At 46.5% G+C, this 18,445-nt stretch overlaps 1 protein-coding gene across 9 annotated transcripts in view; it reads right to left on the bottom strand.

Moving 5' to 3' along the window:
* Window positions 1-18,445, bottom strand: part of LIMCH1 (LIM and calponin homology domains 1) — a 213,496-nt gene that overhangs the window by 16,933 nt on the left and 178,118 nt on the right. For all 9 annotated transcript variants that reach the window (XM_077934316.1, XM_077934317.1, XM_077934319.1 and 6 more), the window contains 8 exons: window positions 15,532-15,661; window positions 13,564-13,721; window positions 11,147-11,555; window positions 9,732-9,950; window positions 6,862-6,931; window positions 5,105-5,283; window positions 3,396-3,501; window positions 74-102 (listed from right to left, as the gene is read on the bottom strand). In XM_077934316.1, the coding sequence (XP_077790442.1) occupies window positions 74-102; window positions 3,396-3,501; window positions 5,105-5,283; window positions 6,862-6,931; window positions 9,732-9,950; window positions 11,147-11,555; window positions 13,564-13,721; window positions 15,532-15,661 (1,300 nt within the window). The remainder of the gene's footprint in view (window positions 1-73; window positions 103-3,395; window positions 3,502-5,104; window positions 5,284-6,861; window positions 6,932-9,731; window positions 9,951-11,146; window positions 11,556-13,563; window positions 13,722-15,531; window positions 15,662-18,445) is intronic.

Below are 18,445 nucleotides of genomic sequence, written 5' to 3'. Positions count from 1 at the left end.
CAATTAAGTCTGGGAACAAATAAAAAAAACCAGGTGATACTTTTCACAAGAGAAAAAAAACCCCATAACTTACATTTGATTTGTCACTGTTCTCAGTGCCAGCTGCATGGAGAGAAGAACAATTGCAATTAAAAATGCCAAAAGGTAAGCTTATTTTTCAAATGAGAGGCATCATTTATTTACATGTATTTTTACACCTTGAAAGGGTTTCCAACGCTAACAATTTTAAACTGACAAGTTAAAACTGCAGCCATTAACCTCAGATTTTAGCAGGTTCTTGGGCAAGGTGTCCTCATCTCCCTGAATGGGCTTTTGCTTCCTTGCAGCTCTCTCCCCGCCCCCCCCCTTGTCCTCTCCCTCTTAGGGATGCTTAAGGATTTCACACTGCCTACACTATTAAGCAGGTCTTCAGTTTTCACCCTTCTCCAAAATTTGAAATGCAACTCTGAGCTCAAGACACATGCCGAAGTACATTTAAAAATCAGCATTTCGGGGTAACTGACATACCAAAAAAGTGTGATTCTTTGTGCAGGTTTCCCCTCTCTTTCTAAATGTGCATATTGATGGAGAAATGCAAAAGAACAAAGGTGCGAATGAACTCATGAGAAACTGGCACAGGCTGGAAACTGACTGATCCATCTATCCCTATTTGCCCCAGGCCCAATGTGCTGCAGAATACCATATTTTTCGCTCTATAAAACACACTTTTTCCCCTCCAAAAATTAAGGGGAAATGTGTGTGTGTCTTATGGAATGAATGCAGGCTCCATGGCTTCAGCGTTGCTTTCGCTGAAGCCTGGAGAGCGAGGGGGTCGGTGTGCACTGACCCCTCTCGCTCTCCAGGCTTCAGGGATAGCCGCCCGAAGCCTCCGGAGCGCAGTGGGAGCTCCCGCTGCATCCAGAGGCTTCGTGTTGTTGGAGCTCCCGCTGTGCTCCGGAGGCTTCGTGTTGCTTTTGCAACTGGAGAGGCGCTGCACAGCTTTTCCTCTCTGTGCAGCGCCCCTTCAGTGAAGCAGGAGGAGAAATGGAAGGGGCTCCTTTTCTCCTGCCGCTTCGCTGAAGGAGCGCTGCGCAGAGAGGGAGGGAATTGTTTTTCTTGTTCTCCCCCTCTAAAACTAGGTGCGTCTTATGGCCGGGTGCATCCTATAGAGCGAAAAATATGGTAGGTGCCCTTTCTCTGTGATCCTGTCACTCACTGAGCTTGGAGAGGACAGGTGAGAGCAACAGCAAGTAAGGGGGATGAATAGCAAGGCCTATGGGCTCAGGGTGAGAGGTAAGTCGCCTGCTTAGCAGTTGCCCAGTTCTGCCAATTCCTGACGCCGACCTCTTTAGGATGAATCCATGCAGAAAAAGATATCAAGAGTCTACAAATCTTTCCTTAATAATCTGCAACTTTTTAGAGAGAGAAACCCCCCGAGAAAGCAGACAGACAGACCTTCCGCCAACCTCTATGCAGATGGAGAAAGGACAGCATCAGCATTAAGTCAACTTTAGGTTCTAAGCTACTGCTGGCTACCAACAGCTACTGCTTTTGGCCACATCTGAGTGCCACATGCTATCTAAGTTCTATTTCCCCATGTGGGGAAAGGGAATGTGTCACTCCAGCGCCACAGTTACCAAGAGAGCTCTTGCCATCTTTGGTGAGATGGTTTTGATCTTGACAGCTTCGTGGTATTCCAGAGCGAATTTACAAAGTAGATGGTGGCATTCCTCTGTTATACATTGAGGGCGAGCTCTTTGCCAACTACGCGACTGGGAAAGGCACTCTCTACGAAAGCAAGGAGGATGGGCAGAGATACTAGCTCTGGACACATTCTAGAAGACACCTATGCGGCGTAGCAAGAGGGCAAGTAGCCACATCCGAGGCCGACACTTTACCTGACTGTGAGAAAAATTGGTAGCGCCGCCAGGAGTTCCGAACCTTAAGCGGAACTCTGGGGCTGTTGGGTGACTCTAGAATGGACGGCAGACCGGGGGGGGGGGGGGGAGAGACAGAACAAAACAAAAGATACAACACTGTGAAAGGAAAGCAGAGACCAGAGAGCAGCCAAGAGACTCAGGAAGATGATTAACAAATCTTGTGAAAGTGGGCTGGTTGGTTCCAGCTTCCCATGGAGAGGGTTGTCCCAGGGAAGATGGAGCAAGCTTGTTTTCTCCCACCTTAGAGGCCAGAATCTGAACCAATGGCTTCAAGTTACAGGAAAGGAGATTCCAACTAAGTATCAGAAATAACCTTCAGACTGTAAGAGCTGTTTGACAGTGGAACAGGCTCCCATGAGAGGAGGTGGACTCTCCTTCCTTGGAGGTTTTTAAGCAGAGGTTGGATGGCCCTACTCGAGTGTAGGCTCAACTCCTGACACACCTGCCATGTATTTGAGATTCCTGCATTGCAGTGGGTTGGACTCGATGACCCTCGGGGTCCCTTCCAACTCGACAACTCCATGATTCCATGTTTGAAAGCAACTAGAAAATGGCAAAACTAATACTGTCCTAGTGCAATATGTATCCTTGATGTGTTACCCTCATGATTGTTTTGATTGCGATTTGGCTGCTTTACTTATATTTCGTAGCCCGTCTTAGGCCCAGAATGATGGGAGAAAAGGAAGGGGCAGAATGAAGACTGAAGAAATAATAAATAAACAAAAGGTTTCCATGGTGCTTCTTGTTGAAGGTCTGAAGGCACTCTACAGTCCCTGTTCGCCCAGTACTTCAGTCTACAGAAGTCTCCTCCTCCCACCTGCCTGCTGTCAGTGAAGGAACGGTCCTAGGAAAAGGTATCAGCCTTTTCCAGGGATAGTCCTCACACTTCTGGCTGCCTGTTCTGCTTCTGAATAGAGGTTAAGAATACCAGAGCAAGGGTGAAGTTGGTTCAGTGCCTCCAGGCTGCTGGAAGATCACAATCCCATTGTGATTCAGCTTTATTCTGCCATTGCCAACCATGGGAGAAGTCTACTTGGGGACATAAGGAACACCAACTGCTTTCTTCATGAAAGCCAGCAAGGAAGTGAACCAACCAAGAAGTCCTCAGTTAACTGTAGTTTCCCCCCTCAAACTCAGAAATTATTGTAAAGAGTTTTAGAACAAGCCAACTTCAAAACTTGTCTTGTGATCCTGGCTTGTTCTGAAGCCATAAACCATGGTTCCCCCAGTTTGGATGAAAAATAAAACTGTGGTTAACGGAAGACTTCCTGGTTCGTTTGCTCCTGACATGGAGAGGGGAATGAAGAGGTTGTGCGTGTGGTCAAAAGGCCTGCCATAACTTGTATTATTATTTTTTAAAGCAAAAGTATGATGTTACAGATTTGTCCTCTACCCCTCTGGCAAATCAAATGTTCAAGGATGCACTGAGACTACACCCTTAATTCTTCCTCCCTCCCCACTTCCTGTTTCGTTTACCTTGTGGGGCAGAATTCTGCAAAACCACTTGGCTCCTCTCAGGGATTATCTTCAAAAGTGGAAATATGATGCTTCCATCTTGCACAGGGGCTTCCAAAGTCTCTACCTAGGCCAATTTTTGAAGACTAGAATCAGTTCTAAGATAACAAAATAGAATACAAAATATAGACCCTCCTTGTTAGCACTGCCTATCGATGGATTTCTTAGCTGCACTAATTAAACAGTCTAGGCTGTATCAGGTAAGCAGGATATTCTGCCTAACTTGCATTTATTTATTACAGAATAAATGGTCTGCTTTTACTAACCAAACAGATGCACTGAAGTGGCTGAAAGTCCTAAAGACAGACACATGGAAATCACAAAACAGCTTGTCTGAATATAATTGCTTTAATTTGTTTATGAAAACAAATGAGGACATCTAAACATTATTATTTTTTGCTTGTTTGTTTGCACTGGCTGACATAATTCACAATGCATTTTCCCTTATCACCTCCTTCCTGTGTAGTTACAGTCCTACATCTGTCCGAACAGGAATATATTAAACTAAATTCCCGGCTCTGCAGATGCATAAACAAAGCTTGCTTTTTAATCTTCTAAATCTATTTGCAAGCTAGAACTGACTAACAGAAAATTCTTCTTTCCCTTTTTGTGCGAACGCTTTCCCATGAGGGTACACATCTCCTCGTGGGAAAGATGAACACTTTCCATCTTCACATGGTGGAAATGCAAAACGAAAACCAGCTGTGTATCTTGCATTTTGCTGGTCAGTCTAGACAAGATGCAAAATGTGTCATTAGGAACTATTCTGTACTCTCAAAAAAATTAGTAATAGCTACGTATGGGCCCTGTTCTCTAGCAGCAGCTAGACTGGTGACTGGGAGTGGCCAGCGGGACCATATAACACCAGTCGTAGGATCTACACTGGCTCCCAGTACGTTTCCAAGCACAATTCAAAGTGTTGGTGCTGACATTTAAAGCCCTAAATGGCCTCGGCCCAGTATACCTGAAGGAGCATCTCCACCTCCATCCTTCAGCCTGGACACTGAGGTCCAGCATCGAGGGCCTTCGGGCCGCTCCCTCACTGAGAGAAGTGGAGTTACAGGGAACCAGGCAGAGGGCCTTTCTCAGCAGTGGTGCCCTCCCTGTGCAACACCCTCCCCTCAGGTGTCAAGGAGATAAAGAACTACACAACTTTTAGAAGACACCTGAAGGCAGCCCTTTATCAGGAAGTTTTTAAAGTTTGACATTTTATTAGGTTTTTAATATGTGTTGGAAGCTGCCCAGAGTGGCTGCAGCAATCCAGCCAGATGGGTGGGATATTATTATTATTATTATTATTATTATTATTATTATTATTATTATTATTGCAGTGTGTGGAAAGGGAAAGTTTCCCTCATTTGTATTGTTGAAGGGCAGTGAAACTGAAGGGGCAGCGCTGCTTGGTCTGCTGTTCTCATCTTGATGAAAACCACCCTTGGGATGCTATTAGCACAGAAAAGAAGAATAATTTTTCAGACTAATAGCAGTGTGCAGGAGGAGGGATTTTTATTGGGATTATGGCAGTGGACAGAAGAATTGACCCTCCCAGTGAAAATCAGCTCCCTCATTCCTGTTATCTGATAGAAAAGAATACCCTGAAGTAGTTTTTAAGGCATTAAGCCTCATGTCTAGAATCATCCTCAACTGTACGTTTTAGTGCATCACGCTACCTTCTGGATAACTGGTGCTTCTACATCCTTCAGTTGCCCCCTTTCAAGTTTCTTCGGCTCCTCATTTGAGCCCATTTCCTTGCGATGATTACTGAGGGAAGAGTTTGTGACGGAAGAGAACTCCGCCATGGCCACAGTAGGGCTGGCACGGGAAACGGTTGTGCTGAATTCTTTGTGGTCTGAAGAAGGATTGGGGGAACAAGGGAAAAGCAAACAACAAAAAAATCAATCAGGACGATTAAATAAGAAAGAGAAGTGCAGCCTCATGTCAAGAACGTTGAAAATGTTATCCAATAAAAAGACACACAGAAAACATATTCAGAAACGTTTATCTGAGCATATACTGTTGCTTTGTTTTAATTCTCATTTCATGTAATTGTTGCATGTCGTATGTCTAAGTGTGTGTGTGTGTGTGTGTGTGTGTGTAGACACAGAGAAGAAGAAAAATCCAAGGTAGACAATGGCCACTATTTCTAGAAAGCAGAAAGAATAAACAGGGCCACAACTTTCAGCCAGCTAGAAACAGTGCTTTTCCCCCTAAAGAAAATGTTTAGGGGTACTCTCATTTTCCTCCTCATACTGAAATACTGTCCCTCAATGAGGCCAAACTTAGATGCACAAAAGTTTTAGGGGTATGTGTACCCCTTTGTCCCCCCCAGAAAAAAAGCACTGGGTAGAAATATGAAGTTGACTAAAGTGATGCCCCAAACTATCAGACAGTACACTCAAAAGATTCAGTATTACTTTAATATAAATACTTTTGCAGATGATCAGCAGCATCTAAAAGGAGGCATTCCACCTGCTCTCACATAGAAAGGAATGCCTCTCTTAAGATGGTTCCCACTACAAAACATACCTGCAAAGGATAAAAACAAAATATTGCATGCCTCTTCCTTCAAAATTTACTGATTTATCCACACATAAAGGTAAAGGTACCCCTGCCCGTACGGGTCAGTCGTGTCCGACTCTGGGGTTGCGCGCCCATCTCGCTTAAGAGGCCGGGGGCCAGCGCTGTCTGGAGACACTTCCGGGTCATGTGGCCAGCGTGACAAAGCTGCTCTGGCGAGCCTGCACCAGCGCAGCACACGGAAACGCCGTTTACCTTCCCGCTAGTAAGCGGTACCTATTTATCTACTTGCACTTAAGGGTGCTTTCGAACTGCTAGGTGGGCAGGAGCTGGGACCGAACGACGGGAGCTCACCCCGCTGCAGGGATTCGAACCGCCGACCATGTGATCTGCAAGTCCTAGGCGCTGAGGTTTTACCCACAGCGCCACCCGCGTCCCTATTATCCACACATACATAGCTTTAATAATTAAAAAGCTAATAACTAATTTAAATTTCGTTCCTATTTCCCCTCACTCTTAATTTTAGGGTCGTGGGTTCAAGCTCCACATTGGGCAAAATATTCCTGCATTGCAGGGGGTTGGACTAGATGACCCTCGGGGTCCCTTCCAACTCGACCGTTCTATGGTACTTCTATGATACCTGGAGGGCATCATACTGTTGAAAGTAATGTGGGTTTTTAAAATCAAGTTTTATGCGTTATATACTTTCCAAGTTATTTGCTTGCTTTTATTTTGAAAAACATCGTAACCCATCAAAAGCCTTTTAAAACCCAGGCAAAAACAAACACGATGTTCACTGCTGCAAACTGCTTAATTATAAGTTAGCTTTCTTTCACAAAACCTCTAGAGGGCACTGTTCATGTATGTGTATAGATAAAAAGCCCATATAATATTCCTTAAAGCAACAAACCTGGAGACAGTCTTTCCGAATCGGTTTTCTCATTTTGGTTGATTGATTTAGCTTCTTCCGTCAAGACGCCCTGCAGAGAACATTTATATTACTGTCGATCCACAGTCAGAACAAATACAAACTTTTGTGTTTTTCCTCATGCAACAGCATAATTTGCTCCTCCAATTCAGAGTGGCCGGGATGTTAATTAAGTCACGTATTTTAGAGCAGTTACACACTGGCTTGAATTAGACTGATTCACAGCAATGGTTATTGACCCGAACAGCAATAACAACATGCAAATAGGAATGAAGAAAACATCAAACTTTTTGTTTGGTTTTCCATCACAGAACAATATTCCAAACTTTTATATTGACAATGCTTCCATGCCACACTAAACCGCAACTGAGTGCAATGCAATCAAGCCCTTGTGAGCCACAGTAAGCCCTGGGCTTGCATATTGTATGCCCCTTTCCTCTCTTCCACCTGTGTGACTGGAAAGAGAAGTTTGGAAGCCTTTGCTTCTCCATGGTCTGTCGTTTTGTATGAAATTACAAACTATGGTTACCCTTTACTCTGGTTCGTTTGAAGAAATTTTGAAACCATTCTTTTAATTTGGCCTTTACAAAACAAAACAAACCATAGTTCTGTTCATCTTGCAAGAGGCTAGCAAGGACCGCCGACTCAGGCTGCAATTTATCCCACCTACGTGAAGGACCAGACAGCGCTGATTGGCCGGCCGAACCAGCCCCTAAGAGGAGGCCTATACAAAGCCCACCAGTTTGGCCATTCGCTGGCAGGCAAGCAGCCAAACCCTCACCCCTTCACTGGATCATCGCAGGGCCCGTACACCGGCCAACCATTTAAGGTAAGCAGACTTCCCTGTGAATGGCTCTCATGTAGAACAGGGTTCCATCTAAACGACCTTAATTACACTAATTTTATTTCCTTGTTAAAAAAAATATATACCCTATCCCTCAACCAAGTTCCCAAGAGCATCTTACAAAAACCAAGGATGCAATACAATTAAAATGTAAGTGCCGTACAAACTATTACTTTTTAAATCTCAAAAATGATCTAACCCATGTGAAAAGAGGCTCTTCCACCCCCCCCCTAAATCGACATCCCACGTAAAAGACCTAAGTTGCTGGCCCATTCCGAGTAATTAACATTGGGTCTCCTATTCTCCCTGTGGGCTCCCCAAATCTGCTCTGTAAGGGTTGCCCAGTTCCCAGAGCTGAATTTGAGGGTTCCTTGCACTGTTTGCATGTAAGTCTGTTGCATCACCAGAACTGTGGTGTTGGATATGGCCCAGCTGGTGGGATCTGCTGACAAATAAGCTGCCATGTGTCTGGGGAAGCATTTAAAGTAGTAGTAGTAGTAGTAGTAATAATAATAATAATAATAATAATAATAATAATAATAATTTATTATTTATACCCCGCCCATCTAGTTGGGTTTCCCCAGCCACTCTGGGCGGCTTCCAACTAAAGTACAATAACCTATTAAACATTTCCCTAAACAGGGCTGCCTTCAGATGTCTTCTAAAGGTTTGGTAGTTATTTTTCTCTTTGACATCTGGTGGGAGGGCGTTCCACAGCGAGGGTGCCACTACCAAGAAGGCCCTCTGCCTTGTTCCCTGTAACTTGGCTTCTCGTAGCGAGGGAACCGCCAGAAGGCCCTCAGCACTGGACCTCAGTATCCAGGCGGAACGATGGAGGTGGAGACGCTCCTTCAGGTATACTGGACCGAGGCCGTTTAGGGCTTTAAAGGTCAGCACCAACACTTTGAATTGTGCTCGGAAACGTACTGGGAGCCAATGTAGGTCTTTCAAGACCGGAGTTATGTGGTCTTGGCGGCTGCTCCCAGTCACCAGTCTAGCTGCCATAGTCTGGATTAGTTGTCGTTTCTGGGTCACCTTCAAAGGTAGCCCCACATAGAGCGCATTGCAGTAGTCCAAGCGAGAGATAACTAGAGCATGCACCACTTTGGCGAGACACTCCGCGGGCAGGTAGGGTCTCAGCCTGCGTACCAGATGGAGCTGGTAAACAGCTGCCCTGGACACAGAATTGACCTGTGCCTCCATGGACAGCTGTGAGACCAGAATGACTCCCAGGCTGTGCACAGTTACCCCATTCAGTACCAGGGAGTCCTCCACACCCACCCTCCTCCTGCCGCGCCAAAACAGTAGTGGCATGCAGTGATTTTTTTTTGCAGGGAAACAGGGACAGAGGAGCCAACTTGCTGGGGCAATGGAGGGAGTGATGTCATGACCTCCTAGCGCGTGTGCGAGGATCTCGCCTCCATCCTTAAGTTTGGCAGAAGCTTCACTTTAGGAAGGAGGCGCCAGGCATTAATGCTTTAATACTCTAATTTACTAGGGACGCAGGTGGCGCTGTGGGTTAAACCACAGAGCCTAGGACTTTCCGATCAGAAGATCAGTGGTTCAAATCCCCACGACGGGGTGAGCTCCCATTGCTCGGTCCCAGCTCCTGCCCACCTAGCAGTTCAAAAGCACGTCAAAGTGCAAGTAGATAAATAGGTACCGCTCCGGCAGGAAGGTAAACGGCATTTCTGTGTGCTGCTCTGGTTCGCCAGAAGTGGCTTAGTCATGCTGGCCACATGACCCGGAAGCTGTACGCTGGCTCCCTCGGCCAATAAAACGAGATAGCGTCGCAACCCCAGATTCGGCCACGACTGGACCCAATGGTCAGGGGTCCCGTTACCTTTACTCTAATTTACTGGGAACATTCACGGGACTAGCCTAGTTCCTAGTCCACTGATGGCACACTATTGGTTTGAAGGACACCTAAAATGCACTGTGAAAGAGAGACTGAAAGTGGGTCCACCCCCATTGCAAAGCACGGCCAATCTGATGGCATGGTCCTTACCGTCTGCGCTCTGTCTTTGCTGTGCTCGATGAGCCGCTTTAGGACAAGCTCGGTGCTAGGGCTGTTTTGTTCCCCCTCCACTGAGGAACTGTCCACTGCACTGTTGGACTTTGGCGATCGGCTTGGCGAAGGGGCAAATATTAACGTTGTGCATTCTCTCTCTCGTTCCTCTTCCACTCCGTTGACAGCTTCTCCGTTCATGCTGACTTTTCCATCCACCTGCAGGGTACAGTTTCAAAAACCACATGGGTAACGTAAAACTGAGAGGCCCCAAGGCAAGGTGTATTATTTCTCAGCGGAAAGAAGTGAAAATTCTTTTTGTGGCATCAGTGTTTCTGGCACAGTGAAGCAGACTTTTAGGGTGCCGATCCTGCCAGCGTTACAGCAACAGCAAGCCATTTGAGTTAGTGCAACTCCACGTGCAATTATTCTTTCCCAGACACTTCTGATTCTCTCTTTCCTCCCCTGCTCTCTCCTCTGTTGTCTTCCCCTCTTGTAAAATTTGCATTTTAAGCCAGGGGCCAGCAAAATTTTTCAGCAGGGGGCCGGTCCACTGTCCCTCAGACCTTGTGGGGGGGGCAGACTATATTTTGGAAAGAAAAAAAAAGAACGAATTCCTATGCCCCACAAATAACCCAGAGATGCATTTTAAATAAAAGGACACATTCGTGTAAAAACACACTGGTTTCTGGACCGTCCATGGGCCAGATTTAGGTGCTGATTGGGCCGGATCCAGCCCCCGGGCCTTAGTTTGCCTACCCATGTTTTAAGCATTCTGGGAAGGGGTCTACTGTTTTGACTTGTAAGGGCAAACAGGAGGAGTGAAATAAATATAAATACTTAAAGGCTGGAATCTGATTAAAGAAATATTTGAGTTTGCATCTAACTAACTTCCACTCAGAGTTCGAAATTAAGGGACCCAGATTAGCCATGTTCCTTAATTTCAGCAGGTCTGCTCTAACAGACACTGAAGCATCAGAAGTTCTTTAATCTCTGAAGTTTTATCTTTTCTATTTCCTCTTGAAAGCTCTTTTCTATCTCCCCCCCCCCTTATTTCTCTATCTCTTTCTCGTCATGTTTTATCTTACTTAATGTTGGACAAAAAATACATTTGAGATTAAGTTTTGCATTTCTCTTCATGAACTCTAATAAAATTTATTTTAAAAATAAAAATCCTCATCAAGTAAACCCACACACATGTGCATATTAACAACCGCTCTGAAGGAAAGCGTGTTTCACTGACGCAACTGAGGCACGGCTCACAATTTACCAAAATATTTTCAGTCAATTTATCTGCTTTAATCAAAAGCAGCAAACATAATGATGAAGACCCATGTCATATTTGAAACGGGATTCTTGAAAGCTTCCCCTTTCTTCTCTCTTGAGCTACCTTTGACTCACCTAACGCAACCTACCTTAAAGGTTCTCAACACCTGCTGTGTGCTTTTGGGCTGCGAGTAAGGCTTGGCAGTCAGCATAGGCACAGCCTTTGAGACAAACGGTTTGCTTGGAGAGGTGCGGCCTGGCGAGACGCTGGCCTCTGACCCGCCGGCGGGAGCGATGGTTGCCTCTACCTTGGCAGTGTACTTGGGGGCGGGGAGCGATTGTTGCCGTAAGTATCTCAGGGGGTTGGGGTCCTTGGGTGGGGATGACGAATTTGGCTCCGCTGAATGGCTTCTCTCCAGAATTTTTGGCATCTCCAAGCGCTCGAGGACAGCTTCGCTAATGGTGAACCTCTCGATGTACTGCTGGAGAATATTATCCGCTTCCTCGCGTGACCTGGCATTCTTGTACGCTTCGTGCAGAGCTCTCTCGCGCCTCTCTCTGTTTCGGGTGAAACAGAAGCAAGGTTGCAAAGGGGGACCTATCACTATTGTCATTAAATACTGTATTTTCCGCTCTATAAGACGCACCAGACCATAAGACGCACCTAGTTTTTGGAGGAGGAAAACAAGAAAAAAATATTCTGAATCTCAGAAGCCAGAACAACAAGAGGGATCGCTGCGCAGGGAAAGCAGCGATCCCTCTTGCTGTTCTGGCTTCTGGGATAGCTGTGCAGCCTGCATTCGCTCCAAAAGATGCACACACATTTCCCCTTACTTTTTAGGAAGGAAAAAGTGAGTCTTAGAGCAAAAAAATACGGTAAATTTGTATACCGCCCGACACCCACAGGTCTCGGCATGCCTACAACCTAAAATCACGTTATAAAAAACACAATATACAGAGTAAGTTGAATAAGTCAGCATGTGTGCAAAAAAAGAGGATGCCCTGCTCATTTCTGCTTTGCAAAAGAGTCTGGGCAAAGTAGCATCCAGCCTCAGTTCACTTAAACTAACTTAATTGCTGGCGCCATTTTATACCAGAAGCAGAATCAAGATTGTCGAGCCTGAACCACTTCCCACTGCAGTAAGAAATTTCCTAGCTTGAATGCAACCCTTCGCCATACTCCCTGCATAGAGAAAGCAATCATGGCGGGGAGAATATCAGGTGGAACATTTTACTCTGACATGCTTGTTTTCTATGTGAAACACACACACACACACCCCATGAATGGGCGATTCAGACATGCAACCCCTTCCTCCCCAGGTGCACCTATTCTTGTGGCCTGATGTTGCACCGACCAGGAAAAGCTTTACTGTGTGAATCTGTTGATTATGCAAAAGATAGTGAACAGATGATCATGAACCATATATTTTACCACACACAGCTCCATTGGACGTGTGGCAAAACCCTCCTCATCCGTCGGAATAATACAGTTGGGAGGTTGTTTGTTCCTCAGAGATCATGGCATCCTCAGTGGATACAGGGCAGCAACTCTAGAGTAGGAATCACTAAGGACAAGGTAGATCCCTGGGGCAACCAGGTGTATGTTAAATAAGTGTTTGCTCCACCCAGAAGATGGAAGGGGCTACTTCTTACCCAAAAAGGTCCCCACTGTGGAAGGGACCAAATTCCACCCCCTCCTCTGTGGGAAATTGCAGTAAAACATAATTATGCATGAGTGCTAGTTTGTGCATGAAGGGATTAGACAATAGAGCTGGATTGTTAGACTCAGCTATGTCACACCCCCTCTTCTCCAATAAGGGAGGAAGTGAATCTTTCTCTTCCTGTTCCCTCTCTCTCCATGCCATGTAACCCACAAGGAAGGCTGTGTCTAAGATTAGAGCACGTGTTCAGAACTATATTCTGTATTTTCTACCCAGGGGTATTCTGCCTGTGTTCTCCTTGCTGCTGCTTTGATAAATGCAACACTCTGTCCTTTGGAACGTTTTGTAAGTAAAGCCTTTTAAACTTACTTAACGGTGTGGTCTGTTCATTGTAGGATGGGTAGAAAGAGGGGAGTGCTTTGCAAGTGGACTAAACAGGATATGCAAAAGGTTAAGCAGCCTATATTCCTAACGCTTCACTGTATTGCTTGACTTTGTGAGCTTAAACTCTTCTACTAGGCTCTCTCCTGCTGTATAGTATGTTTAGCCCCACATTTTGAATCCAGGCATCCAGCCTATTTTTTATTATTTACCCTACACATGGGGGTCACAGTAATTCTATACCCCACACATCCTCTACCTTACTTCACTGAGCTCCACAGCTTTAAGTAATTTTCTCCTAGCCAGCTCACTTCTGGCATCAGAACTAGAAAACTACTTTAAAATATTGGAGCTTGGTGAGGTGAGATGGAGGCTAGATTTTGCTCCCTGTTCTTCTTTGCAAAAGAACAGACCCCCCCATGCTTCGAACATGGCCAGCGCTTATTCGACACCCACAGAGTTGGCCTACACATCTAGTTGCACTCCAAGAGTCCTCAAACTGTGCTTTCATTAAATGAACCTACTTCTCTTCCACAATTTCTCTGTAGGTCTTTATGCTTTTCCTCCGCTCACTGGCCTCCTCAGTGCCAGTCAGTAGTCTCTCCATCTTCTTTCTCTCGGCTTCTTTTTTAAATAAGTCCTGAGAAGCGCTTCTCCGGCGACTTTTCCACCTGGCTAAGTCCTGCAGGAGGAAGATGGGCAGGGGACAGAACTGTAATGATTAGGCATGATGTTGAAAATCAACTCTGTGAGGTATAATAATAAAAAATAGTAGTAATAATTATTTATTTATATGCCACCCATCCGACTGGGTTGCCCCAGCCACTCTGGGCGGCTGCCAACAAACCAAAGTACAGTAAGACACCAAACATTAAAAACTTCCCTATACAAGGCTGCCTTCAGATAGGTAGGTTCGGTTACTTGTCTTCCGCCAGTAGGCCGAGACCCACAAATGGGTAGCACCCCAACCTAAGGTCTGTTATAACACAGTCATTTCCTCAGTGTTTCCCAAGCTTGCGAGTCCGACTACAATTTTCGGACTACAATTCTCATCCTTGAAGCCTGGTCCTGCTAGCTAGGGAGGATGGGAGTTGTAGTCCAAAAACTGCTGCAGACCCAAGTTAGGGAAATCCTAGTTTAGACTAAATATACCGGTACTTGCATGGCAAGTTCTGCCCCACCCCCCCAGTGAAATAATGACACATGACACAATTATTAAGGTTAATGAGCTAAAGTAAGGCCACAACTTTATTGGTTGCAGGTGATGAGCGGTATTGACTTAGGCATTGGTCCTAACCGACTATATCCGACTTCAGCCCGTCTGCTTGAAGTCCAGGAAGGGTTAACCACCAGTAGGGGGAGTCCTGCTGAAGAACATAAACTAGGAACTCCCCTGGGGTCACCAATTAGGGGCGTGCCTTATGCCCTCACCTCCCTAGGCTTCTGACAGGGCCACGCCCCCTGGAATCCTTTATCGGACTACCCTTCAATATACGGGGCAGGTGACGGCACTACTTCGCCTCTTCCATCTACAGAGCAATACCAATGCCTAACCGCCAATACCCAGAAAGTTGTGACGATTTGCTATGAGGTAGGCAAAGACCAAGTGGCTGGTGCCAATTTGCCAAGTGGAAAAATTCCTACCAGGCCCCTCCACAGTGACCAGCCAAGGTCCATAGCAAGGTCAAGGAACGGAAACCTTATAGGGCGGGAGGGTGGGAAAAGCAGGAACAGCTGGCAGGCGGCAAAGAGGGAGATCGCCGGCCGCGTCCTGGTTTAAATAGGGCAGGCCACACCCCCCAGAGCCAGCTGATTGGCTGGCCAGGAGGTGACACGACCGGGAATCCCCCCAATTGCGTGTTGGCTGGGTTCCAGCCGCTGTGGGCATGGTAGGGCCGTGAAGCCCGCAACTCCACCTCCTCCGAAGGCGGAAGTGGCTCTATGAGGAAGCCGGAGAGCGGGTGACCAGAGGTAAAAGAAAGGATGACCTTCCTGTAGCTGCATTTGTATAACACAGTGAAGTATTCAAAGTGGTTCACATAATCTTTATAACAAACCTGTAAAGTACCGTATTTTTCGCTCTATAAGACACACCAGACCACAAGACGCACCTAGTTTTTGGAGGAGGAAAACAAGAAAAAAAATATTCTGAATCTCAGAAGCCAGAACAGCAAGAGGGATCGCTGTGTAGTGAAAGCAGCAATCCCTCTTGCTGTTCTGGCTTCTGGGACAGCTGCACAGCCTGCATTCACTCCATAAGACGCACACACATTTCCCCTTACTTTTTAGGAGGGGAAAAGTGAGTCTTATAGAGCGAAAAATACAGTAAGTCAATAGCATCATCATTTCTAAACTGCAACTGAAATTGTGGCTTACGGAAGGCCACCAAGGGAATCTGTGGCGAAGGTGAGAACTGAAGCAAAGCTGCCGTGAAATCTGCGCTCCCACAGTTTCCTTTCCCCTGCAAAAGAGTCTTCTATTCTCGTACTCACATCTTGCCACCGGTCCTCTTCCTCTTTGAGCTGGTGGTGGATAGTTTGCAGCTTCTCGTGGCGAGCTTGGCTATGAGGTTGCATCACGGCAGCCTCGTCTGCGCACCTCATGTCAAACATGCTCACGCTCCTGAAAAGAAAAGCAAGGAAAGGATGAGGAAGGAGGCTATTTGTCCTGGATAGACTTGGTGCGTTTCTGCCACAGGAGGGCGCTGGAGCAAACTTAAATGCATCGCGTTCTGCAGAAAGCTCTGAGGTGGCAAAGCTGGAGGTATTTTTGCATGTGCATCCACTTCATCGGAAGCCATGTGCTTTTTTACTTTAGTATAAACAAGGCTATACTAACGTGCATGCAAATTGCCTGATTGCGGTGCGTTCCAGTAACACCGCTGCAAAAGGAAGAGCTGGAGGTCTGCGCAAAACTGCCCTTTTGCTTGGCATCTAATGTGAATTCAGCACAGCCCTGTCCTTGCGTAATTTCTCAACTGTCCCTTGTTTCATTAGGAAATACAACAATGACCGCTCCCCGCTTAAAACGGGGGGCGCCCTTTGCGTGGATGCGTGCAGCCCTGGATCTGGAGTGGCCCCATCAGCATAGGCTTTGCCTTCCCTCAGGTGGGATACTGGAGGTCCCCGCCTACCTCAGTGAGTTGTCCAGTCCCACCTGGGGGAAGCGTTGCCAGGGAAACCAGGCCAGGTAGGGGGAGGGATTACCTGCCCACACAATAGAGGGAGGATCTTACCTGGTAATCCTCACTTGGCTCCAGAGCTTCTCCCACCCTACCTACCCACCCTCAGTTAATGTCTTCTTTTGCAGGTTAACTTTTCTTCATAGGTTTTGCAGGTTAACCTTTCTCCACAGGTATGCGGGCGCTGCTACGATAAGGTCGCTGTTAAAGGGCCGGAAAGGAATTTCCCTGCATTGGCAGGTTTCGCCTTTCCCGTAGCAAAACGTCACAACTTTGGCAGTATCAGGCCTTGGGCGGAATCCTTTAGTCCATCTTCCTCTTTGCGGCGGCGATACCAGGGTTCCCCGTTAAAGGGGTTTCTGAAGGGAGGCTTTGGCCGTGCGCCGAAAGGTTGTCATTGCTCTCCCCTGCGGCGGCGGCATAACGGGGGCAGCTGTCTCTGCTTGAACATATGTTCTCCAGAGCCAGCCCACCCCCCCCACACTGGATAACCCTGAAGCTCCCTAGGTCCCCGGCTGGGGACTGGAGAGGGAGAACGCCCAATGCCTGAGCCAAGGTCTACCCACATTTGAAATTTAATAAAGTTGTGGCCAATTTAATCCCATAGCACATTGTCTAGAGTCGTTATTCCACATGACCGGGGGGGGGGGGACCACTCGGGATCTGGGGACTCCGCCTGTCCACGCAATAATCATTCTTCGGGCGTTAATAGCACCGACTGGAAAGGTTTTGGAGTGAATCAGCACCAGTGGTTTTTAAAACTGCATTCAGGAAAACACTAGGGAGCTCAGCAGGGTTCCCCAGTGAGAATTTCAGTAGTGATGGAAAAATTCCCCTCGCCCACCTCTGCTGATCTTGTTTTGCAATGCACAGAGGGGAAGGCTGAATGTGGTTTAGGCTGCACTCTCAGTTCATGGGGTGTTATACAGTGGCTGTGTTCAGATGTCACGATGCGAGTGAGTCCAGGCAAGCCTGCTCTCCGTTCCTGTCTTCTCCCCCGATGCAGCTGCAAGCAGTTCAGAAGCTTCCACTTCTGTTTTTGCTTAACCACAGCATGTCGTCCAAACTGTGGTTAACACCAACCATGGTTTCTTTGCGGGGGGGAAGCCAACTTGAAACCATGGCGGTGTAAACAGAGCATTAACATCAGCCACAGTTTGCACAACATGGCGTGTTGTGGTTTAGCGAAACCTTCTGTACTTTTCCTGGCAGCTGCATCTAAAGAACAGATGAGAAAGGAGCGAGCAGTGAGCCCAAGGCTTACCTCGCCTTGTACACAAACATAAAGGTTAGTAGTGTGATCACTGAACACAACTGGTGGGCACTTGATAGGCCATATTTGTGCCCCACATGAACTGAGTGTGTGCCTTCAGGTAGGTCCCAGAATCCACTGCAACGCACAAGGGCTGCCTAGCGGACATGGAAAGTGTTCCCCTCACACTAGAAAATTTGAAAACCGCTTATCTAAACTTTAGTTATGAAAGGACCATGAGTTACTCAGAGCAGAGATTTCTGGTTTCCTGAAACAACTGAAGTGATACCTTAGAGACAGTTGAGATGTACATACTGCAGGTTAAATGCCAATAGGCGAGTTAAGCGGTGAGAGCCATCCCTACTGAGCGCACATGCAGAGTGAATGGTCACAGGATTCCATCGTTATTCTGGTTTTAAAAAACAACAACCACCCACCAAAGTACCACTTATTAACACACCATTACACAAGGAGCAGCCATCACGCCCCATCACAGTCTCCTTTGCAAGATGAAGTTAGAGGCTGGTTGTTAAAAAACGTTGGGTGAGAGAAAATGCCACAAGCGCAGCGCATGAGACAAGGACAGTATACAGAGCTGGTTAATTTTCAGCTATTTACAGACTATGCACCATATTTCTGGTTGCCTTTGGATGGAAGCACAGTTGATTGTGTAAATAAAAATAAGCAAATCAGCCTCCTTTGTGTTTCTGTATGAACACGCCCATACATGAAGAGATTAGGAATCTCCAACAATGAATTCTCAGCAGCCTTACTAAACTACCATGCCACAATGGTGTAACATCAACGCAGGAGTCAAGTGTAGACGTCTTCTGCCATCTAGCAGTTTCTGTTAGAATCCTTCATACAGCAGGCCTGTATAGCCCATTTTATATTTGAAAGTAAGTGAATTGTATGGAACTATCTAATGATACCTCAGAATGCTACAGAGCCAAATTCCTCCTCCTAAAATTGG

This window comes from Podarcis muralis, chromosome 9, assembly GCF_964188315.1.
Source record: "Podarcis muralis chromosome 9, rPodMur119.hap1.1, whole genome shotgun sequence".
Taxonomy (NCBI): Eukaryota; Metazoa; Chordata; class Lepidosauria; order Squamata; family Lacertidae; genus Podarcis; species Podarcis muralis.
The sequence above is the reverse complement of the archived record's forward strand: the minus strand, read 5'-3'. Positions and strand labels throughout refer to the sequence as shown.